At 41.7% G+C, this 25,479-nt stretch overlaps 3 protein-coding genes across 6 annotated transcripts in view; 2 read left to right on the top strand and 1 right to left on the bottom strand.

Annotated features, from left to right (window-relative positions):
* Window positions 1-623: 623 nt before the first annotated feature.
* xk (X-linked Kx blood group (McLeod syndrome)) lies at window positions 624-12,461 on the top strand. Its single transcript, XM_085135264.1, has 3 exons — window positions 624-3,320; window positions 7,533-7,795; window positions 10,063-12,461. The coding sequence occupies exons 1-3, from the start codon at window positions 3,076-3,078 to the stop codon at window positions 10,989-10,991; spliced, it is 1,437 nt and encodes a 478-aa protein (XP_084991390.1). The 5' UTR covers window positions 624-3,075; the 3' UTR covers window positions 10,992-12,461.
* Window positions 12,462-13,312: 851 nt separating this feature from the next.
* Window positions 13,313-18,681, bottom strand: LOC146500510 (dynein light chain Tctex-type 3-like). Of its 2 annotated transcripts, XM_085135268.1 has the most exons (6): window positions 18,504-18,681; window positions 15,855-15,896; window positions 15,636-15,759; window positions 15,445-15,522; window positions 14,925-14,972; window positions 13,313-14,224 (listed from the first exon to the last, which is right to left on the bottom strand). In XM_085135268.1, the coding sequence occupies exons 1-6, from the start codon at window positions 18,528-18,530 to the stop codon at window positions 14,148-14,150; spliced, it is 396 nt and encodes a 131-aa protein (XP_084991394.1). In that variant the 5' UTR covers window positions 18,531-18,681; the 3' UTR covers window positions 13,313-14,147. The 2 variants fall into 2 exon arrangements, with proteins under 2 accessions (XP_084991394.1, XP_084991395.1); XM_085135269.1 differs by lacking the exon at window positions 14,925-14,972 and having other exon boundaries at window positions 13,316-14,224; window positions 18,504-18,675.
* A 1,962-nt stretch (window positions 18,682-20,643) lies between these two features.
* sytl5 (synaptotagmin-like 5) overlaps window positions 20,644-25,479 on the top strand; it is a 44,144-nt gene continuing 39,308 nt past the window's right edge. Inside the window, exon 1 of one of the 3 annotated variants that reach the window (XM_085135262.1) lies at window positions 20,644-20,937. The gene's annotated coding sequence lies outside the window, so the exon portion shown is untranslated. The remainder of the gene's footprint in view (window positions 20,938-25,479) is intronic. The other 2 variants (XM_085135261.1, XM_085135263.1) reach the window with 2 other exon arrangements.

Genomic DNA, 25,479 nt, shown 5'->3' with positions numbered 1-25,479 from the left:
TGACTTTGGTGTTTTATTCATTTTGGGAAAGGCCTTGCAGGAAAACACACTCAATACATGAAAACACAGAACCAAAGCGTCCGCTGGTGATTGATAAGGATCTGTTATTGGAGACTGCATAAAAACTGATGACTTTTAATTGCTGTAATATTTTATCAGCTTTTTCAATGCAGCTTTATGAACAATGTGACAGAGGAAAAAAATCCCCTTGTGAGTGCGATCAGTACTTGCAATAGAAAAATATTACACTTTTTCAAATGTATTTTTTATGCTTTTCAGAGCTGGAACCATCAAGCTTGGATGTGCTGGTCCACAACCGCACAACTGCTGTCAGTGAGGTTCATATAGATAAATAAATGATGCTGTACATACTTGTTTTACAACATTTTAACAGTATTTTAACAGTGTATAGGTTGCACTAATTATTTTTCAGTTTTGGGGGCATTCTTTTATCATCCTGGCTCCTGCTGCAGTCTTTAAGGTTAGAGCAAAAGTGGAGGTTGAAGATGGAGCTAGTCCAAAGGTGAAAAAGGTCCAAAGGTGAAACAAATGGACTTAACCATCTTTTATGACCACATGGGGGGTGGGGGGTGGGGGGGGGGGTAACAGTTTTTTTTTTGTTTTGTTTTTTACAAAATTAAATGTAGTTTTTGTTCCTGTTGTTTCTCCTTTTTCATTTAAAATGGTTTCCTCAGTTAATATATACATTCAGCTGATTTAATTTTGTTAGCCATTATTTTTTGGTGCCGTTGTATTTAGCTGAACCTCTCAGTGCCCCTTTATTTCTTAAAATGGCTTATTTATGTGATTGTGTATATCTGACATTATTTTTGCTGTTTGTGGAGTAAAATAAAACCCACATTTTGGAAATCATTACACTTGTGCCTCCTTAATGGCTGCTTAGTCCCTGATATGCTGGTGACCCTGAATCCTCCCTTAGTTATGCTGCAATAGATGTAGGCTGCCGGGGGATTCCCATGATGCATTGAGTTTTTCCTTTCCAGTCACCCTTCGTGCTCACTATGTATTAACAGACCTCTCTGTATTGAATCATATCTGTTATTAACCTCTGTCTCTCTTCCACAGCATGTCTTTTATCCTGTCTTCCTTCTCTCACCCCAACCGGTCGCAGCAGATGGCCGCCCCTCCCTGAGCCTGGTTCTGCCGGAGGTTTCTTCCTGTTAAAAGGGAGTTTTTCCTTCCCACTGTCACCAAAGTGCTTGCTCATAGGGGGTCATATGATTGTTGGGCTTTTCTCTGTATCTATGAAGCGCCTTGAGGTGACTTTTGTTGTGATTTGGCGCTATATAAATAAAATTGAATTGAATTGAATTGATATTGGTAGAGACACTGAACAGTTGGCTTTTAGAGCGTAAGGAGGAGAATGACGCTTCGCTTTGTTGCAGCCTATAAACATTTGTAATTTAATGGAAGCTGCGTATTCTGAGCAGATAAAAACTACACTATTACATCTTTTATTTTATATTTTACATTTATTTTAATCCATTATAGGAGTGTTGAAGACAATGTGAAGATATTAATACTTAACGTGGGTTAACTACTGGAGGTGAGAGGCTCTTAATGTCGTCTACAACAGAGTCTCAATAAAATGTCTGAACCTTTCTCATCAGTATTAAACTCCAGCACTACAGGCTATTTTATATTTGGTCCAGCTGCGGCCCACACATGTAGTGGGCCACAGCTGTTACGGGACACATTTGGAGTTGATTCAGGGTGAGCTCAGCTGCCTCAGTGCAAGCACATTTTCACCTTACATGGGCCAGATGTCAAGTCACACCTGTTCCTGCCAGGACTTTAACTGAGCTGTAAGTGCCAAAAACAACATAGGTCTCATCTTGGTCATATCCCACATACATGTACACTCTCTAGCCACTTTATTAGGTACACCTTGCTAATATTGGACCCTATTTTGACTTCAGATCCAACAAGATGTTGAAAACAGTCCTCAGAGATTATGGTCCATATTGACATGATAATATCGCACAGTTTCTGCAGATTTGTCATGATGTGAGTCTCACATTGCAACACATGCCAAAGGACTGTGGGGGCCATTTGAGTGCAGTGAACTGTCCCGTTCAAGAAACTAGTGTGAGATAATTTAAACGGTGCAACATGGTGCGCTATACTGCTGGAAGCAGCCATCAGAAGATTGATTCACTGAAACTGTCATGGTCCGTGGGAGTGTCTGGGGATTTTCCAGCCTGAGTTAGTGTGCTTCCTGTGTCCGCCCTCAGTGGCGGAGGTTCTGGTGTCCCACCTGTGCCGTTTCCACGACTAATCAGCAGGTTCTTTAGGTCAGCGCTGTCTGAATGAAACCCTTTCAAAAAATTTGGACCAGCTTGCTGGTGACAGGAGACACCGAGAATGTGTCAGGTTTATTTAAAGCTGACTTATGTGTTCCTTATTTTTCTCATATACAGTTACAGTAGTGTGTGTGCTCGTACAGTTTCAAATGTTTTAGCCTCTCTGTCACAACTTCACTGCAGCAGAGGAACATTTGTTATGATTTGGGGGCGTCAAAGCAGCTTTGGGACTGTGTTACAGTTTCCTGTGTCACGTTTGAATTGTAAGCTTTTCCTTTCTTACAGACTAGTCATAGCTCATGGTTGTTGTTTTTTTGTTTGTTTTTGTTTAATTTTACGTGACAGTATTTGGGCTTTCTGGCTCCATGATGGATAGATTAGTAGGCCTGTGAAATTGTCCAAAAAACGAGTAAGCTGGTCAGTGAATTGCAATTGAAACTCTTAGCCTCATGGCCCTGCAGATGTTTGCACCACCATTATAACATCAGTCTTCGGGGCGTTATCGTCTCGTTGACTGGCGCTTCAGTGCGCACTGGAGAGCGCAGCGCTTCTTGCGCCCCCAGCAGTCTCTCCACGGGACAACACTTGGCAGTGAACCTGTCCCGCCTGCCTCACATATCGCAGACAAGCTGCTGCTCCTGCGGCGGCGTTCCTCCAACACTCCAGCCGACGACTCGGTGGTTTCGTTATGGACGTGCAGACTCTGAGCGAAGCAGCGCGCCGCATTCCCCAAATGGCGGAGTGAGTGAGGATGCGATTCCCCAGTTCCATCTTTGTGTCGGTGTCTCTGTTCACGGCCGAGACCACGGCAGCGCTGTACCTCAGCTCCACGTACCGCTCCGCCGGAGACCAGATCTGGCAGGGGCTCACGCTCCTCTTCACGCTCGTACCGTCCGTGCTCGTGCAGCTCACCCTCACCTTCATCCACCGGGACCTGAGCAGAGACAGACCGCTCATTCTGCTGTTGCACATCTTGCAGCTCGGTCCCATCGTCAGGTCAGTGCTGACATGTTTACCTCCGTTTGTCAAACAGGAGCTTGGATCCCAGTGTATCCACCGTGTCCACTGTGTTGTCTTACCTCCCACAGGTGTAATGTTTTTTTCCTCTTAAAAACATGCCAGGCCTGCCAGCGCATAAGCTGCTTACAGATGGTGTGATGAATGCATTGCGCACATGCTGTTGTTTTCATTTTCTCTCGCCTTTTGTCTGGTTGGCTCCATACATACTGGCGCATGATGTGCTGTATGTCCGTGTTGTTCAGCTCGGAAGCAAAAGTCTGATCAATGTTGCCACTGTTGATCGATATATGTTACATATATACACCGACAGAGCTGGCAAGCTGCTGAGCCAAAGCATTTACAGTACAATAAGGTCTTCTAACAGTTTGATCACCTTCAGCCATGATCGTTCGGGCAAAGCTGATTTATTTATGACTGTTCTGACTGAAAGGACATTAAATCATCGTTATGAAGCCTAACTGGAGTCGCTCCACACTCACGGAGAAACCTTTAAATCATAATAGGCCCGGTCTTCCTCTTTGTATAAGCTCCGGTCTGGGTGGACCATCTGCCTTCAACTGTAAGAGCCTGAGCCCAATCCCGTACACAGAAAGCATCCCTGCTGTACACACAGAGATGAAAGTGCTATCAAACATACAAACAGCAGGAGATCTGACTCTGGTAAACTCATTAAAACCCACTCATGGTTTGCAGAAGAGTGATTTACAGACTACGTGTGTGATTCAGTGATGAAAATGTGAAGACTTGCTCTTGTCTTAGTTCAAAGTTGCTTATGTTATGGGTTGGTACATTTCTACTCTTTTTCCTATGTTTGATAAACCAGAAATTTTGTATTAGTCATTTGGGAACTGATCAGCAGTATAATCACAAACTCAAATCATTTTAGTAGTTGCCCAAATGGAAGTAAACAATAGAACCCAGCATCTGCAGTGGTAAACATAAAGCATTAAAGGTGTTTCCATTATTAAAATTGAAATAGACTTTTATTTTTGTAACTTAAACCTAGAAAGGCTTCAGAGGGAAATCCTATCTTTCATTTGACCTAAAGGTCAGACTCATGCCATGAATGATGATGACGACTATGGAAGTGCAACTTCACATGCTCATAGTACCACATCTGTTTTTATCACTCACTCTTTAAGTCCTTTCTGAGCTAAAATGCACAACTGGTTTCTCAACTGTGAAAATGTATCATGTTGGACAAAACAAGCTGATTTAACAAGTAATTTTTTTTAAGATTGGTTATTTGAGCAGTTGATTAAACTCATGGGTGTTTTTCTAATCTTCCCCATTCAATTCAAGCTTTTGCTATTTTCTAAAATTAATAGACCATATTAATAACAACTGTGACAGGCAATCCTGACAATCTAAACAACCAGTATTTGCAGGCACACATATGGTAATTATGCCTCCTCATGATTCAGCTCGTGAATAGAGTCGTACTGAGCAGCACAGCCTCCCTACCCTCCCGACTGCATTCAAATGATTACTGTTCAGACCTCTACATCCTTCCTCAGTGAACACCAGATCTAAGAATAGCACATGTCACTGCTGGCTCCTTATCTCTGACAGCAGACCGGGGAATGTCTCTCTCTCTCTGCTGCAGACAGCACAGCAGCACTTCCTCCTCTTAACTTCCCAAAACAACACCTCTGATATTTTGATGTGTGTCACCATCAGAGAAAGTATTCAAATTTCTCACAAGTCTGTGTTGGGTGTAATCATTTCTTCTTTTGTCGCCCTAAAGAGAAGTGCTCTTTAATCTATTTAACACTAAAGTGTTGCTGAAGAGTAGTTTGTGGTATTTCAGGCCTGCTTGTAGAGCAAAATGACTGGATGTGCATCAGAAGTTGGTGAGGGTTGTCTCTGCCTGTGCAGCTAGCCCTGAAAAACCCAGAAACTATTCTAATGGTCATCAAACCGCGTCTTTATAAAGTGACGTGTCCCAACCTGTCATCAGAGATATAAAAATAGTGATTATAACTGCTATATTTCGTAGCAAGAAATGTGAAATAACCAAGTGAACTGGGTCACTTGTAATATGAATCCAAAGCAGATGTTTTCCTCGGGAGCAGGTGGAGACCAAAGACTGTGGTAAAAGAGAGCAAATGCTGATTTCAAATACACATGAGTGACTGAAACATATGACTATCATTCTGCCAGCAGTTCATCATATGACCTGGAAAGATGATGACGATGTGCCATTGTTGCAGTCTGTTTCTTGAACCCCCAGGTTCAAAAAATTTCAGATAATGCCAGTTTAAGTTATCTTTCAGAACAGATATTTTTATCTACTACTTTTACTTTCACTTTTCGTCACCCAAACAGACACTCAGCATTTATTTTATTAGCAAATACGCTGTGTGTGGCCTCATCGTAATATAGTCTCAAAACCATCAGTTCTTGGTGTGACGAGTGCCAGAGTGTTGTAAACAGCTGTTTACATGATCCTGTTACATATGTTCATGAGTTTTGTCAGCTAAAGGATCCTGTTCTACGACGTCTTTAAGCTGTTCTTCAGATCTGGTAGCTTGACAGACATTTTACTAAGCTCATCATGATGTTCATAATGACTCCAGGTTGCTTTTGCTCTGTGACATGCTGGACTCTAAAGGGCTGCACATGTCCAGTAATAATGGATTGGATTTATATAGCGCTTTTCAAGGCACCCACAATGCCACTATTCATTCACTCTAGCATTCACACACTGCCCTGGGCAGAGTGACAGAAGCGAGGCTGCCATATCGCACCATCGGCCCCTCTGGCCAACACCAGTAGGCAGAGGGGCGACCTTCCGGTTACAGATACGCTTCCCAACCCTCTGAGCCACGGTCGCCCCATAACACTAAAATAGCAATTGTGCCACAGCCATAGTGAAACAATTGCTAATTTATATTAATGAGCCCAAAGTGTGCCAAGATGACAAGATGACACCACCCCTCCCCCAACAGAAAAGCCACAGCTTTTTGTATTCAGCTGACATCTTCAGCTTCAGTCTCAGGATCGGACTCATTTTTCACTGCAAGATGCTGTTCTGCTCAGCAGTTAAGAGTGGTTATCTAAGTCACTGTAACCTTTTTCTTATCTCCATCCAGCCCGACCGTTTTGGCATCACCGTCTGCAGCACTGCTGCTGACACGATGGGGGTTTTTTGGTTGTTTTTTACTCAGACGTCTCTGAGTAAACTCTAGAGACATCTGCGGTGAAAATCCCAGGAGAGCTGCAGTTTTAAAAATACTGAAATCGAGCCATCTGGCGCTGTGATCACATTTTTTCACAATTCTGTTGTTTAATGAAAACATCTGCAGGATTTTGCATCACCAATAGTCGAATAGTTACATGGGATTACAGGTGTTCAGGTATTCCCGACAACATGCTTTGCTCTGCAGAGACAGAGCGTGAGATTGAATGACGTCGTTTATTTTTACTAACTCAGTGACGCGTTCACTAAGCACGTCTGTTCAGTGTAAGTCATGCTGATAAACGGTGTGTCCCCGAGCACTCCTGTGGCTAAATCCTTGCGACTTGCTGTTTACCGGCTGTGCATCAGCGCTGCTTGACAAGGACAACGCTGCCTCAACCTTTGGCGCTTTGCCCGCTCTATGCACCTCAGTGTTTTTAGAGTCGCACTTGCCAATACATGACTCTGTCCTGTCATTGAGGCCTCATTTGACACAGATAATGGATAGCCAAATGAGGCTCATATGAAAATTACCCCTGGCTCTTTGGGCTTCTGTAGCTGCTCATAATTCTGAGCAACAAGCATTGAATTAATACTCAGAAGACTCATTAATAAGCTATATGTATTCTTCAGCTATACTTATTATAAACAGTAATAAACTTTATGTTACATCAAATTTAAGCTCTGAATAATAGCATTTTTTCTGTAAAGTACAACGTCACATAAACTCACAAGACTACACAATCAGCAAGCAGAGAAATGGACTAAATCGGCCTTAGAAGGAAAATGAGTCCTTTCCTTAAAGAGCTGTTATGGCCATTAAAAGATAAGCACAGTTCATTTGCCTTATGCTGGTCAGTGTTTCTAAATTAAATAAAGAGATCTACCTTTACAACACTGTGCTGAATTATTAGATTAGTGGGTTGTTAATGAGACAGTACAATATATCCAACTTTCATCAGGTGGATGAAATCCGATGCACACGCTCATCTCCTCTCCTGTTTCAGGTGTCTGGAGGCCTTCTGCATCTACGGCAGCGTGGGCCGCGTGGAGGAGCCTTATGTCAGCATCACGAGAAAGAAGCAGATGCCCCGCAGGGGTCAGGCAGAGGAGGTGGAGCGGCAGGTTGGGCAGGCAGAGGGGAAACTGTTTACGCACCGAGCGGCCTTTGCCCGCACCTCTGTCATTCAGGCCTTCCTGGGATCAGCCCCCCAGCTCACGCTGCAGCTCTACATCTGCGTCCTGCAACAAGGGGTGTCCATCGGAAGAGGTGAGGGGAGCACGTATGACGTAAGCGTGTGTTTGTGTGGGACCGGACAGTTTTATGGATCGTCCACCCACCCGACTCTGCTAAGAGTCCGTCACAGGTCCTCTACAATGTGGGCTGATCAGCTAAGTGCGATATTGGAAATGAGAGAATGGATGTTTTCATGAGTCAAAGTGGTGTTATGTAACCGCCTCTCTGATACTAAAGATGGAAATGGTGATTCTGTTTGCCAACAGGGAGCCAGGCTGTGTATGTTTCTGTGTATGTGGAGTGGGGGGGTGAGCAGGTCTATTCCTGAGTATTCCTGGGAGAAATCGAGTAAAGGATTCAAACAGTCAAACTAGGACATCTGGTCTTTGAATTGGGTCAAAATAAAAGATTTTATAAATATCTCAGTCTTATTTTGTGTCATATCCCGAACGTGAAAATCTTAAATTACATATTTTAAATCTGTCTTGAAATAATGGTCCCATATTGCTATAGTCATTTATACTCATACCGCCAGTTTAGGATCCCATCTTTATTTTCTTGCGAGTGTAAATTGTTCACTTACATGGAAAGCACAAACAGCTTTTTGTTTTGTTTTTTAAAATCGTTCTGAAATCGATCTGTGAACACATGAAGAAACAACCGTCTAACTTCACTCATAATTTGTATATAAACCAACTAAAGTAACTGAAGTGTTGTTACGACCCCCTCTGCTAGGCGACAGGAGGGGAGAAACATACACAAGCCCTCTCACGAAATCTGAGTAAATAAGGGGTTTTATTACAAACAATAAACTGAAAACCGACGGGGCTGTTCAACAGACCACCGGGGAAACAATGAATACACAATGAAAAGAACAGGCAAGAGTAAAAGCTAAGGGTTAACTAAGGCAAGCCAGCATCACAAAACTCTAATGAAACTAAGTTCAGCTGTATACCAGGTTTAAACAAAGAGCAACACAGCAAACAGGTTTAACAAACAAGCTTCACATGCAAAGCAGACGAGGAGGCCATTGCATGTTCACCTCAGAGCAGCAGTTCACCATAGTGTGACGGATCTTCAGCCCTTTATACTCCCGGTGCAGACAATCAGCCAGTCAATTGGTCATGGAGTGGTCATGGGATCTCCAGGCAGCCAGTCATCCACGAGTCCTGGCACACTTAGATTTGCATAAGCACAAAAGGGTAGTCTCACTCTCTCCAAGGCCCAGGGCCGTAACAAGTGTTAAATGGGATGTTAATGGCTCAGCATGTGTAAAATATTTTATGAAAGAAAACTAGTTTGTATAAAATTATGTTGCATGTAATTAAACTGTGATATCTCGTTCTTCTTTTAACCTTTTTGGGTTTATAAATAGAGAAATAACCTAAAACTTTAGGCCTGTATGTATTTAGAGGCCTATCTCTGCTTTGTGCCTTGTTACTTTAATACTGTGTACCTAGGGGAGAAAGCTTTAACTTAGGCTCCAACTCACCTTCAGTCTGCTTTTGATTAGTTTCAATTAGCAATCTCTAATCACCGATTAGTTTCACGTGCAGAAAATGCCAAGTTAATGGCATCATCCACTTCTCTCTGTGATTCAGTCTATCCTGTAATAAACTAAAAATGTCAGCCTTATTAATGTTCTCGAATATTACAGAAAACAGTAATTTTGACAGCAGAAATTTAAACTCATACCAAGCTTCTTTTATATGCACAGGACGTCTGTTTTCCTCCAGCTGTGAAATGACTCTGCAGTGGCCTGTCATATCTGTCCTTGAATGAGACATTCTGTCAGTGCCCCAACGTCACTGCAGTGATAACACTGTGTGACAGCTTTCATAGTCATCAGTGGATATTTTCTTGTTTTCATTCTCTGTAAACCCTGGAGACAGTTGTTAGAAAATCCACACGCAAACATCCTTCTTCTCCATTCTGATGCTGAGTTTAACTTCAGCAGGTTGCTTTGATCGTGTACGAATGCCTAAATTGAGTTGCTGCATGCGACTGGTTGATTCAATATTTATGTTAATTAGCAGTTAAGCAGATGTACCTCACAAAGTAGATGGTGAGTTTAAAGCTCTATTATCATATTTTTCCTCTCAGAAATCTGGTAACGCAGTACTTCATGTACACACTCACCTTGGTAGAAGAGTTTTTCAGGAACAAAGCAGTGTTTACATGGAATGAGCTGCAAAGTATCCTAAACTGGAGACGTACTTTCACTGATTTATAGGTAGATTTGTTTGTTTTATTTTTTCCAACTTTTTTAAAAAATGGCTCTGTCTCTATCTGCATGTCAGGCACACTGATGGTGATCTCCCTCCTGTCCATTGTGTATGGAGCCCTGCGCTGCAACATATTGGCCATCAAGATCAAATATGATGACTATGAAGTGGACGTCCGGCCTATGGCTTATGTTTGCATATTCCTGTGGCGAAGCTTTGAGATCGCCACTCGCGTTGTGGTTTTGGTCCTGTTCAGTTCGGTGCTCCAGCTTTGGATCCTGCCCGTGGTTCTGCTGAACTTCCTCGTTTTCTTCCTCTACCCCTGGATCCTGTTCTGGCAGAGCCACTCCCCTTTCCCTGAGAATATAGAAAAAACTCTGACCAGAGTGGGAACCACCATTGTGCTTTGCATGCTCACGTTCCTCTACGCCGGCATCAACATGTTCTGCTGGTCTGCCGTGCAGGTGAAACTCAGTGACCCAGACCTCATCAACAAGTCCCAGAACTGGTATCGCATGGCCGTGTACTACATGTTGCGTTTTGTGGAAAATGCCTCGCTGCTCTTGCTGTGGTACATCTATAAAACAGACATCTACAAGTTCATCTGTGCTCCGCTGCTGGTGCTGCAGCTGCTGGTAGCCTACGCCATCGCCATCTTTTTCATGCTGGTCTTCTACCAATTCTGCCACCCGTGTCGGAGGCTCTTCTCCTCCAGCATGACCCAGGGCCTTTGGGATTGCTCTTCACTTCTCTGTCTGATGTGCAGCTCTGGCTCTCCACAGAAACGGCCCATGGTGAAGGAGGCTCCAACCCCATCTGCGCCAAAAGAGCCAGCCACACAGCGGCCCCACGACACAGCCAGCAACAGCACAGACGACATGCCTAACGACACGACGTATGACATGCTCAATGACACCACCTTCGACACGCCGAACGAAATGGACAGCAACATAGGAGGTGGAATAAATGGCGACATTAGCCACGGTGTACCCTGCACCGTTTAACGCATCAGAATTATTCTTACGTGCCATTAAGAGGACATTATCTAACCTTCTTTAACCTTTTTAAGTGCCACATGGATCCCTCATACATCCATTGCAATTCTACATGAAGCAAATGTGTCCTTAACGTGAGAGCTATCCTTGCTGTAAACGTGCAGCCTGTCTTATCAGACTACATGCCAACAATTCATCCTGCAGCCTTTAAAACCAAGACAAAACCCACACCAAGACAAAACCCACAGGCACCATCACCTCACTCTCTTCTTTAGGTTCGGAGACCGTGTCCACGTATATGCTGCATTTACTGATCACAAGGAGCCAATTCATTTGAAGTGATTGTATTTAGTGTCTCTTTGGCATGGAGGCATGCATGTGTGGAGCCTCAGACGAGGTGTAACTGGCTACTCTGCAGAGGAGGGGGACAGCCGGCCCCGTGCTAGTTTTTTTGGCCGCAATTATGCTTTTGTACTCCTTAATAAGAGCTTTAAGATTAATACGCGCTGCTTTTGTGACGTGCTCGTGTTTGATGATGAGATGTTAATCGCCACACGTTGTAAAAGAGCCTGTTCCATCACCAGACATGTTACTGTAAAGCACGGACATTCCCAATGTCTTTTGCACGTTTACACAAAAAAAGAAAGGACTTTGGTGGTTTGGTTCATTTTTTTGAGCAACCAGCAGCTGTAGTGATGTGCTTTGTTTGGATGTATTTGCATTTTCCTTGTCTTATTTTTGCCTATTATGTCTGTCAACTGTGTTTCTGTCTGCCTGTCTCTTTAGTTGGAATAATTACACTGAGTGCACGCGAAACATTTACTGTATCTAACTGAAAAAGAGTCTGTGTTTTGAACTGTTAAAAGTATGTATTCTTATTTCAACCTTTAATGTACTAAGAAAGCAAGAGAAAGAGAGAGAATGTGATTGTGGTTGTTTTTGCACTAACTACTTTTTGCAACGTGTCTGCAGAGATATGATGACATCAGGAATCACATGAATGCTTCTTATGTTTGTACAAATAAGAAAAGCACTGTTTAAGCCAAAAAAAAAAAAAATTAATATACACATCAAACATATAGAGACACAAAAGGAGGCACTGAAAATATGAAGTCGTACTTTAAAAAAAAAAAAAGAAATTAAATTTATATTTATATGTGAATATTGTCTTGCATTATTTTGATCTTGTCACGCAATATGAATCTGTGCTGACCTCTAGTGGTTGATCAGTGAAACTGCCTGTTTTAGCAAATCCCCGGTTGCAGATGACTAGTGAATTTTGCTCTATCCTGACTTACTGAAGTGACCTGGGAGGGATCTGTGTGGCTAGTGGGAAGCTCTACAGGCAAATTAAAGGCACCCACTATTTACTTAATTATCTACTTTAGCAAAGGTGCATTGGCACACCCTTTATAAAAGACTTCTTTTCAGTGGGGTGGAGGTGGACACAGAGATATTTAATCAGAAATAAAAATAAATTTGACGTAAATGTTGAAAATAACTTGTGGTTCAGTTAAAAAGTGTGTGGCAGCATTGTGCACCAGCTGAAGATGAGACAGGGAGGACTGGCTAACACCAACATACAAAGAATTACAGTAATCCCATGGTAAAGATGTGGATTATGGTTTTAAAATTAGATTTCAACAAAAAAAATTTCCCAAATCTTCAGCAACTGTCTCACCTGAAAGAAGCTGGATTTCACCACTGCACTGATCTGACCATCCGGTCTAAAGTCACTGTCCATCCTAAAACAAAAAAAGTTTGTGACAGTAGGCTATCCATACTGTGCCATAGGGTAAGTCCCACCGGTGACATCAGAAACAAAAACAATCACCTCTTAAAATTTAAGACTTAGGCTTAAGATTTAGAGCCATCCAAGCTTTTAGTTTCTCAAGACACTCAATTCAAATTTGAATGAAGCAATCCTTCCCAATAGCAGAGGCCCAAGTATTGAGCCCTGTGGAACCCCACATGACTAATATGAAAAGTTCTCTGAGCCAGGTACGCTCTGAATCACTTCAGAGCAGTGCCAGAAATGCATACACAATGCTCCAAGTGGCATACAAAAATATGCTACACTGAGTTGAAGGTAAGTTTAAGCGCAAATGTGGCGCTATGAAGAGACCAGAAACTAGAGTGAAGAACCAAGTACGTTTTACTCCAACACTGGTTAAATCCATCCTGTCATCCAAAGGTGTTGGCCTTCAGCTTCTTTATCAATTCAATTCAATTCAATTCAATTTTATTTATATAGCGCCAAATCACAACAAATGTCGCCTCAAGGCGCTTCATAGATACAGAGAAAACACACTGTGGAACATCTTTAAAGACTTTATTGGACAAAATTCAACAAAAACAGTCTTGAACTCAACAGTAATACAGAAGATCTTTAAAAAAAAAAAAAAAAAAATCCTGGTTACAGGGACTGACCATTAAATGCATCACAGGAAAAACACTGTTGTTTTGTCTAAACATTTCAAGAACTTATTAAAATATTAATATAGACTAGTAGAAATACAGTATACTGTAGTGATTACTTAAACAGAGCTTCTCTAACATACAAAGCTTCTTATAGTCGTAGTTCAGTTTTATTAAGGGAACATAGTGAAGGAGACAAAGTTGCAAACATGCTAACATTTTCTAATTAGCAGCACAAAGCACAGTTGAGACTGAAGGAATGTCATCAATTAAAATTAAAAATTAAAATAGTTTTTCCTGAGGGATGGATGAATATCAGTGCTAAATTTAATAAGAAACCACCCAATGAATGTTCAGATATTTCAGTCAAAAACACAAATGTAAACTTCCTGCTGCACACAAAGAGCAGTCATCTGTTTTTACACAATAGGAAAAAAAATACAGTCAACATGTGGTACTTCTGGGCCAAAGAAAACACCTGAGCATGTTTGAAAAGTACTTTTCAAACAGGTCTTTTTGCAGATCATGACTCCAGTCCAGACCAAACAACATTTTGTCACCGTCAGACCTGCACGTATTCACAGGCTGCCAACTCACAAACCAAAACTGTTGTTCCTGCCTGCGGGGAGAAATAGATACTTGTAGGTCAGCGTCTATCAGAGGGTATAATCAGAGGATCTTCAGTGTCATTCAAGCAAAGTTTGAGACATGACAGTGTTCGAAGATGGAGAGGTGGGCGCAGGGCTGTCACAGCGGCACAGCTACAGCAAACACACTGACCACACAGTACATGGTGCGGTTCTCCCACCTGACAGTACAGCTCCCTGAAAACCCACAGACAAGCAGAGGAAATTACTCCAACATGTTTTTATGATTCCATTTATAAACCAGTTTAGTGGGCAAGTTATTCAATAGATCAAAAGAACTGACCAACAACCACGGCACTTATGCATCAACATAAGGGAGACAAATCTGGTCTGAGTGTTGGGGGGTGTTACAACCCACTTTTCGTAAATGAATTAACCCGGTTTAATCCAAAATGTAACATCAGTGTCATATCTAAAATGCAAACACTGATATTAACTATTATTATTGTTATGTCCACAATTATAGCTTCAAGTTGGCAGCACAGTGGTGTGGCGGTTAGCACTGTTGCCTTATAGCAAGGAGGTCCTGGGTTTGAATTCACCCCCTCTCGGGGGGCTCTCTGTGCCTGTGTGGGTTCTCTTCAGGTACTCCAGCTTCTGTGTATGTTAGGTTAAATGGAGATTCTGTATTATAGCAAGAAAATGTGATTTATTCTAACATTTGAAAACAAAAAACAGAAAGGAGGTTTCTGGCACAACTTCACCAACTTCTAAGCTATATAGAGAAAAGAATAAAAGATCAGTCTCTCCAGTCTATTTAAGCCTAGTCCTTGACTAAAAACTTCTTTCAGTGGCAATCATAATCAAAGTTTTCTAAGATTAGGCTTAATCCATGTGTGGGAAACTGAGCCTTTAACTTATCCTCTTCTCCGTGTACCTTGGACGTGGGTGAAGCAGTCCCAGAAACCTCTCTTAGGAGCGCTCCCTGTCAACAGGGACGCTTCAGTTTTAATGAAAGTCTGAAAAAATTAGAAGTCCAGCAACTAGTGACGAAGTCCAGAGTGTAGATCAAACAGTTGAGTTTTAATTTCCTCCATGGGATTAATAATTACAAGAACGCATTTAGGTTTTATTATGATTTCATCTGCTTGCAGGCAGGTCTATGCTGGTCCGGCTATCTACTTATATTTTTATTATAAGATCATTCCTCTATTTTTTGCTGTGGGTGATTGAGTACCTCTTCATTTTGACTGTTGTGGTTATTTTTTTGTTTGTTTTAAATCAGTAAAAAAAATAATAAATCACTAGATAAAACTGTGATTATTTTCTTCTCTTGGATGTGGAGGAGAAAAAGTGGCACATCACTCTAATGTGTTATCATTTGTGCCACTTCCAATTAAAAATAATGGATTTAAATGATTTTGAAATAATCTTTCTTTGTTTTTTGAGTGTCTCACCATCAGTGGCTGTGTCCCAGTAGCAGGAGTTGGCTGTGTGGAGCCCAGCGCCGCTCTTCTGCATGATCGTACAGTTCACTGCGACAGATCAGAGAGCGGCTTTACAACACACGCTTACCTTCACACGCAAACGCTACAAATAAGCTTGATGTCCCGGAAGCTCACGTTATCGAACACACGGACTTGCTCACCTATGTATTTGAACGCCCGCCCTTGTTTCACCAGGTGAGTGAGTGAATGCTCCACTATACTGGCCGTCCACTGGTTGACTTTACTCTGGTTATAATCTGTTCCACCGATGACGCCTTCAACGCACTGAGATGAAATCAGTAAAGAGGAAGTCACTCATCCATCTGATTGCATTTAAAATACTGTTTATTATGAATGTTTCCAAAGATTAGAGAACATACCTCTTTTACAGAGACACTGATCTCATCGGGATTAAAGACGACCTGCAGGATCAGTTTTAAAAGAAGCACAAGGAGGATCCGGGTTATTCCATTAATGTTCAATCACTGCCTCCACCTGAATCCCTCAACATCAACAGATTGTGTGCGGTCATTTTTGTATATTTAATAAAGTGACGCAAAATCTGATGTTCATGCTACAAAAATAGTCCTCATTACAGGTCCTTGAAGTAAACAGGGCAGGCTGAAATTTGGCCCTTTTTAATTCATCATATTTTTCCCAGTACACGAGATTAAAAACGACAAGTGAGAATTTCAAACCAAAATCTGTTTTGCAGGCAATTTTGACACCAATATCATAGGATACGTCATAGTTTCAACTAGTGATGTGACGTTCTGTATCGAGGCTTCGAAGCTTGTGTCGAGTAATTGAGGGGACGTTTCCGCGAAGCGCGTATCGAGGCTTGCTTCATTTATGGGAGGAGCTGAAAATGATGACGTCCGAAGCCTCGCTGCCCGGCTGTACCACGTGACTGGTTCATGAAGCGGTTCGAACTTTGCCGCGAGCTATGACAGCAATATAAACCCCTCAGACTTCATTCAAGATGTGGGTGTTTGATGGAGAGTTGCGGTTAGTGAGAGTTTGGAGACAGTTTTGAGGTTTATGAGAGTGAGGAGAGAAAGTCAGGAGAGAATGGAGCCAGCTAAGAAGAGGAGGATGTCCTCCCCTGTTTGGGAACATTTTGATTTTATTCCTCCCAACAAGGTATGTAAATTTCTACAGAAGATGTATTTTCATAATACTGATGGTGCAATACAATTTATGTTAAGCTGTCTGTACTTTTGTACAAGGTGAAGTGTTTGCTATGTGCTAGGGAGCTGGGATATAACAACAACACCTCATCCATGCTTAGGCACTACAGAGCTTTGCATGAGAATAGGGGGAACACCGATTTTGAAGCAAGACCAGGTGAACCATCAAATGCCATGATAATATAGCATGCTGTAATGTTACTAAATGATATAACAATATTATACGATGCAATAAGTGACGTGTGTGATATTTATTTTTGTGCTTTGTTTTTGTTGTCTTTCCTCAGGAGAACAATCTCAAATAGATGAAGACCTGGTTAGCATGGTGATTGAGGACTCCCAGCCATTTAGCATTGTGGAGGACAAAGGATTTAAAAGATTTGTTAAATTATTAAATCCTAGCTATGTTCTCTCCACTCCCCAGAGGTCATAAAAGCAGTGAAAATGTAGTTTTTACAGAATAAAATGTGGGCAAGACTGAGGCTCAAAGCCTCAGTGTGTAGCTGTCCATACCTCAACGTTACAAAAGCACAACCACTGTCCACACCCCAACCACACCTCACCTCACAGTAAATGATCATTTCCATTTTAAGCATTTCCAAATGATCATTTTCCATACTGCCAGTATAAATATACACAGTATACTGCCATCACTACAATATACATGTTTTACACACTCCTTTTGTTGTTGACATTTACAGGCTGTGTGCAAAAGGCCACACTCTTCAAATTCATGCCAACTAATATTTTTACGTCCAGTAGGTGTCCTACTAGAGCAAATGAAGCTTCAAGAAGCTTTGCACTGGGGTGAACCAATTGGATGAAAAGCTTCAGTGCTTCATGAAGCTTCATCTGCCCATCACTAGTTTCAACTACAAAACTGCACAAATGAACTCCTATGACACAGAGGAACAGAGACGTGCATTTGTATCCTGGATGTTTTATTTGTTTTCTGACAATTTGCTGGCGAAAACCTCAAAAAGTAGATTTTGATTAAACCTGGTGATGTCATAGGCGGCTGGTTTAAAAAGAAAAAGTTAAGTTTTAATCTGAGTAAAAATTAAGGTCGACATTCTGCTTTGAAATTAAAGTTGCATTAATTACATACACAAATAAATCAAATCGCAGTTAAACTAAGTATTACTAAATGAGTCAGCTTGCCCTCACCTCTGCAAGTGACTAATAACCATTTTATTTTATTTTTAATGAGAGCAGGAAGTTCTCGTCCTACGGCGCTTCCTGTTTGTATATCAGAGGATTTATTGCTTTGTATAATGGAGATTTGAGACCAAATCACAGAAGTGTCCAACTCCAAGCCTCAAAGACCAGTGTCCTGCAGGTTTTAGATGTCAATGATTTATTCATTACCAGCCTCTGAAGAACTTCAAGACATGTTGAGGAGGAAAATTAGTCATTTAAATCAGCTGTGTTGGATCAAGGACAAATCTAACACCTGCAGGACACCGGCCCTTGAGGCCTGGAGTTGGACACCCCTGAAGGCTTTTCTCATTTCTCCAATTTGTGCCTCCTCGTCTCCTATCCCTATCCCTGTGACCTGGAAAGCAATGTCAGTGCACCACAATGAAGGATGTTTGCATCAGGAGGATAGAGAAAGCTGTATTATTTGTTATTAATATGAGATGATTAACTGCATGATCACATTTTCCCTTCATTGTATTTGAGGCTGGGTTAAATTAAAACAAATGTTATCGCCTTAAATAAATCTGATAACAGGACCACACCCGCTAACAGGCTAAGCTAGCAGCTAGCTAATTTAGCTGTAAGTTTACTGCTGGCTGCGGACCTTTGGATGAACTTCGCTCTTAAAGAAAGCCGTACCTCCTCTCCAGAGTTATACTCCTCCATCGCTGCCGTCACAGATAACACTGCTGTCTGCCCTCTTTGTGGTGTCCGGTGTGTCGGCTGTTATTGTTCCTGTTCACTTCCTCTTGTTCGCAGATGACGAGCGAAGAGAAGAGCTGGACCCGCAGCCTGAAGCGGGACTCTGTTTTCTCTGTATCGCCTCTCAGTGGCTCAGTTCAGACATTACAAAAGCGTTTTAGCACAGAAGCGCCACACAGAAAGAAATATACTGAGAAACACAAGAGGAGAAAACATTTGTGAAACCTTTAGGATGACTAAGATTCATCAAATATGTTAGAAAAATTACTATATTTATTATATTACTATTCTTTTTTGGGGGGATAAACATGGTCAGCAACAACACTCAGGTAAGCTGTGGTGTTTAAATGATGCCAAAGGGCTGGCAAGAAAATATCCCACACACATTACACATTTCACTCTCTACTCACGTCCTCTGATGCAAACAAGCTGCCAAATGTTGCCCATAAATGCGAAATGGATTTAAACACAGCATTTATAAAGGATGACTGGCAGGAAGCCCTGGTCAAACCTATCTCTACATTTAATAGACTGAAAGAGACTCGGTATAAGATTTTTATGGACTACATATCACTCCTGTTGTTTTGCACAAGACAAATCTCTCTCTCTCTCTCTCTCTCTCTCTCATCTGTGCATTAAGTGCCATTCCGATAGGGAGGAAGCATCAATTGATTTCCAAGTTCTGGACAATGATTTCCAAGGAACATAATGAGATATTTAAAATAAAGATAAAATGTTAAAATCCTGGTGTTTTCCTCTTAAGCCTCCCCTCCCCAACCACAGCGCATTAAAGCCTTCTGGAGAAGTTCCTTGTAATTGCCAGAAAGTGTATTTTACACAGTTGTATCAAAGCTTCTGAGCCAAGTGTTACCCTTTGTTACCGGGAATGAAAAGACTACACAAAACTTTGTTTTGTGTGTGTGTGTTAAACTGTTTGGTGTTCATTGATAAAACTTAAGAACAAGTATTGGGGGAGAAACAAAGAAGACTGCACAAAAGCGAAATGGTCTAATTGATTAGAATAATTATTACACTGATCATTTTTTATTTTTACAGATAGCATTTTGCTGTAGACTACTTGTAAAACAATCATACTGCATTATTTTCATTTGCTTAATGGTATGATGGCTAAGCATCCATCCATTATCTTCCTCTTATCTGACCTTGGGTCACTTTTTGCAGCAGGGTAAACAGGATGTTGTTGACGCCCTTCTTCAGCAACACTTTCCAGTTCCTCCTGCAGGATTCCGAGGGGTTCCAGTGCCAGATGAGATAAATGACCTTCCCAGTCGGTTCTAGATCTAACCCAGGGTTCCTTCCAGGTTGGGCAAATATCTGAAAAACCTCCAGAGGGAACTACCTCAAGCAGCTCCTTCTGAGCCAAATGAGCAGCGACTCTACTCTAAGGCTAAGCCTAGCAATGAAGGCTGGGCTGTGGGTAAAGGTGGGTGTCTGGCCATGTTGACCCCCAGCTTCACAGACTGGCAAAAAGCATTTGTTCATTTTTTCAGATTTGTTGCAACAATTTGATTAAATTATTATTCAGTCATATCTCTAACCCTTGAAATGATCCCAGTAGGTGTTCTTTTTTTTTAACGAGTTACTATATTAAAGAGTTCACTTCCATTTTGCGGCTGATTGCTCAGTGTGTTGAACAAAAACAGACAAATACAGCTGCTTGGTGTGTGGATGGACGAGTCAGATTGTGTTTGACATTTTAAATGTAACCAGAAATCCTTTTTATTTCAGACTCCTGCACTGTTTACCAAAAGGTGTGCGGCACACAGACATAAACATGTGTGCCTTGTTAATATTCATTTGTGTGTTTTATCCAAAGATAATCAACCCTCCCAGTCCTTCGTGAGACTAGTAAATAAACAGTCACTGTACAGCAGGCATCTCCTGCGGCCATTACCACAGAAATACAGACTCCCAGAGGATGCCAGCAGGGAAATCCATAATACATAATGTACTAGCAGTGACAAGGGGGAGTTTCCCTCAGCCTAGATCTGCACTGCAGTGTGCGCTTTATGAACCGACTTGCCCTTTAAAGTTTAATTTATACGGACAATAAGAAGAAAAAGAATGAATGTCGCATTGTCAGAAAAGAGCCATTTCTCTGTCTCTCTTTCTCTCTGGCTCTCTCATTCACACACACACACACACACACACACACACACACACACACACACACACACACACACCACGCCCCCTCCTGTCGGGAACACCCTGGCTGTGGATCTCTGCCTTCAGACGGTGCTGAGGCGCACCGACAGGCTCTCACACGGTTCATGATTCTCGGGCTGACTCCGCAGCCGGCCGTGCTCACCCCCCTCCGGACCCTCACCGCCGTGAAAGGCGGGCACACCAGGTAAGACACCGCCGCTCTGCAGGTCAGCCGGCAACGCTCCGGGACGCTGAAACACCGGCGCGTTGCGTACGGCACATATGGTCAGCAGGTGCAGCTTGTTCGCAGTTCCTGATGTTTTATTTGTGCCTTTTTCTTGTTTTGTGGGGACGAAAGAGGAGGGGAGGGGGCTCTCTCCGTCCACCATCACGACCACGACCTCAGAGGACTCAGCACACATCAGTGGGTCCAGTCAGCCCCGCTTCTTACCTAAAGTTAGGCGCGTTTGGGCAGGTGCATTGCAGCAGAAAGCTGGTATTTCCCTTCTTGCCTCCGCTGATTTCGACGGTAGATTTACCTGTTCGTTAATTTAATAACCTGTTGAGAATGTGTTGCACTGCTGAACTTGTTCCAGCCGACCGAAGAGCTGTTAAAGATGATGTGAAACATAAATAAAGCGCAAACAATGCGTGTTTAGATCAAGTGATCTGAGCTGGGTTTGATGTGACAAGAAGTGACCGTGTAACAAGGCTGTTTCATCCTATTCTTCTTATAATAAACCGAGTTTTAGCCTAATTAGTGATGACCTTGTCCGCGGAGTCACCAGGATATCCCACCAGGTCTTTTCATGGGGGTTTCACCGTTAAGGTGACAGGCGCACAGCAGTGGCCCCGGGATGCTGCTGAATGTATGGAGGCTAGGCTGGTTGTGTGACACAGTGCTCATTGTACTCTGGCTGCGCTGATAAAGAAACAGGCTGACCTCATTCTGCTGTTCAGAGGTGGGTTTTGCTTCAGATGAGCAGAGGTGCATGTGGGTGATTCAGAAATGAGAAGTTCTTCTTCCATTTGGTGGTTGAAATGTTGTTAGCTGCAGGATGTAAAAAACCTCTGCTCAGCTACCAACAGGAAAACATGATGTATGCAGGATTTATTTATTAATATTTTATGCTTGGTTGGCTTTCTATTCCATCAATTTGGGGCCTCAGCCGTGGTTAATAAGTAATCATCGGTGACTCAAATGCATATTTGTGTGTTTTTGTTTCGGGATACAAAATGACAGAAAAGTGAGGAAAAAGTGGCAAAAAGGATGTTTTCTGATTGCCTTGTTTTGTCTGAATCAACAGCGTAAAAGTGAGCTTTCACTGAAGAATAGTTCATTTTTGCATCAGTGATTTAGGCTCCAGAGTGAATTATTTGTTAGTAGATAGTATTTTTTTTTAAGTGCTAAATAATTTTTGATTTAGAGAGGATGAAGTTGAATACTTTTTGAAATATTCAAGCAACAAGAAATCACCTAATGGTATTTACACAACTGTGGTGGAAAAAAAAAAACCTTTTAATTTCTTTCTCGTGTAATCAAAATAACAGTTTTTTCTTTCTTTTTTTTGTTTTACTTGTCACTTGTTTGAATTTGCAATATTTGATTTAAAAAAAAAAACAACAACTAATATTTGAAGCACAGATTGAAACGAGGAGCAAGTTTGCTCCTTAGGCCAGACATGTGGGCTGATCCATAATTAAATTGTATTTACTTTTCTTATTTGGCCTCAAGTGTTAAATCTTAACAGCCAGTATAATGTGAAAATAGAAAAGGCCAATTCAACTTTCCCAAGTGGCTCTTAGACCTCAGACAGGGTTGGCTGCTGTCCAGAGTGGCTACTTAACACTGACAAAGTAGATTCAGACGAGAACTGGCAATGTTTTCATCTGTCAGCCCAGTCCACTGAGTAGATTTAAACAACACTGCTGAGCTAATGAGGTCATATATTGCATAATTTTTATTATGAACCCCTAAAAGCCGATGTGAAAGATCCAAAATGTACACTGCTGTTTCCTTCATAAACAACAAGCCATTGCAGTGTAAGAAAATATCCTGCCGTGCTGTAATTTGTCATACTGACGCTTCCCTAAATTGGTTCATTCGGGCTCCTCTAAGCAATAGGTGCGGTTATCAGCTGAGGCTGTTGTATCATAGTCTCGAGCAGGGTGCCTCGGTGATGATAACCGAACCTTCATGCAGCACACCCGCTGTGGGGTTGTGAGGGGAACAAATGGGCAAATAAAGAATGAGAGAAGCAAGCGAATGTAGGGATTCCCTAAATTCTTAACACAAAGGCAGGGGAGCTCATCCAGTAGTGCAGAAAGAATCCCTGGGGATTGCAGTCACACAGCATTAGAGGTCTCCGGGATCTGCCGGCACAGGATAGAGGAGCGTGTGCGTGCATTTGTATGTGTGCACATACATTTGCACGCACATGCATTCTTATGACAGACACTGCAGACTGCAGCCGAATGTGAAAAGACTGATACTTGTGTGCTGCAAATCCAAAACCTCTGCTTAAAGTTTGAGTCAGAGTGTGGCTCTTTGTATCAGATTGACTTGAGACAAAACTATTATACCACAAATATGTCATATTTTCTACAAAGTCGTATTTCAAAAAGCAAACTAGACAGCTGCACCACCTTTCTGTAGCTATCTAGATTGCAGTATCTGACTAGCTCATGCTGCGCTTGTGGTTGATGCTCGCAGCGTTGTCGTGAGCTGTGAGATCTTGTTGTTGTTACAGGTAAAGAAGGTGAAGCTTCTTTGGGAAGATGGTAAAATGTTGCTCAGTGCAGGATTTAAAGCCTCAATCTAAACTTGGTGTGATCATAATCATTTTTATTTTTTTATATGAGAAAATATGTGAAGATATTTTCTGGAGTCTGAGAGCCAAAGTCCTCTGATTTCTTACGCTTCGTTCCATTCTTGTCTGCCTAACCGATTCAGGGTCCTGAGGGAGTGGAGGGAGGGTTTTTGGAGACTATCCCAGCTACCATAGTTTGAACCAAGGGGTACACCCTGGACAGGTTGTTAGCCTGTCGCAGAGCTAACACAGAGAGACAGACAACCATTCACACTCACATTCACACCAATGGGCAATTTAAAATCACCAGTTAAACTAACGTCACTAACTATATGTCTTTGAACTTTTGGGAGGAAGCTGGAGTAAGGATTTCTTACGCTGTATGATAAAATGTTCAAGTTGAAGGTTATAGTGCTGGATAAAAGAAGAGTAGCTAAGCCTCACACCTGACTTGCTGTATCCATAAAATATTTAATTCATTCCCTTGGCTTTGTCCATAAACTGTATATAAAAGATGGCCATGGCTTCTGTCTTCAGAAAGTGTCTTAAACAAACATTAAGTTTATGTCTGTGGGTGAAAAACAACATGTGGTGATCTCTAGGCTGTATCGTCATATAGTCCCTTTCATGTGATCACCAATAACTGATACGGTTGTCACTGGGGCAGGTAAGTGGAACGGGTTAATGTATACTAGTTAATGGAACTATATCCACCCACCATAATGCATACTGCACACCAGGGAGTTTATTTCCTCTATTTATCTCCTTCACAAAGCAACCAGCAGATGAGCTGGTTTAGACAGCATCGAGCGATTGGACGTACTGTAATTAGTGACCTTAAGTGGATGGATATGAGCTCAGCAGTTAAAGCAATGTTAACCTTTGTGTGACTTTTGTTTCCCTTAAATTTTCCTCTTTAGGACTAAATTTATAGTAATGTGTTCAAGACTTTCTTTGTAAAATGGCTTCCTGTTACTTCTCCCTCTTCACCCTGCCCTCCCTTTACAGCAACACGCTCACAAAGCTCTAGTGAAACCAGAAGTTTAGGAGAGGACATAAAGTCAATGTCTCTTCAAATGGTCAGTTTTATTCACCTCTGTTTTAATATAATGGATTTAATTTAAGTGGAGTGGAGAGCATGGATTTGGGAGATGGTGGCATGAAGCTTTAGGAAGGCAAAATAAACTTGATATGAGCCGAGTAATAACAATATGTCATGCATTAATATTCTTCACCCTCACATGTCTGACTTAACAGTTATTTTTTAAATATTTGAATATTCTATTAACACAATGGACCTAAAATCACACAAAAGACATCAAATATGGCTAAATAAAGTCTATAGTTTTGTTTTTTGTAACAGCTTGTTACTATATTGAAACAGATCTAAACAAACAGTGAACTGATTTCTTGCAGAAGGGTTAGTGATAGATTTTATTTTGATACAGTCTTTTCTTTTAATTTTACCAGTTTGGAAATATCTCATACTTGCAGTCCCTAATATTTCAAGCTTCATCTCTCTGGTAATGAGACATATGAATGAGCTGGGGCTAAAAATACATAATGTGCTTGCAGTTTCCTAGAAAGCCTGGAAACCTGAAATCCTTTTTTTTTTTTTTAGTTGTTATTCTCCGCCTTGTAGGGAAGCCTCTTTGCCTTTTAAACGACGTCTCTCTGCATTGTTCATTTACTCATATTTTCACAGATGTCTTAAAGAATTATGGAGATTCACACATCGAACTGTCTTCCTTTAAAGCGCGAGTCATATTGAGTTTAAGCTTGGTGCACAATTACATTCAGATTAACTGCTGATGCCTGAGGTGCTGAAACAAAGCTCCTCCATGCTGCTGCACTGAATGTCTGATCTCTGTAGTGCAGTGTTGTGCGGGGTTTCCCTCCCTCCCATTCACTGATGGCGCTCTCATCCAAAGCTCTCC

This window comes from Neolamprologus multifasciatus, chromosome 16 (genome assembly GCF_963576455.1).
Source record: "Neolamprologus multifasciatus chromosome 16, fNeoMul1.2, whole genome shotgun sequence".
In the NCBI taxonomy this organism is placed as follows: Eukaryota; Metazoa; Chordata; class Actinopteri; order Cichliformes; family Cichlidae; genus Neolamprologus; species Neolamprologus multifasciatus.
Note: the sequence above shows the minus strand (reverse complement) of the source record. Positions and strands in the feature narration are given on the sequence as shown.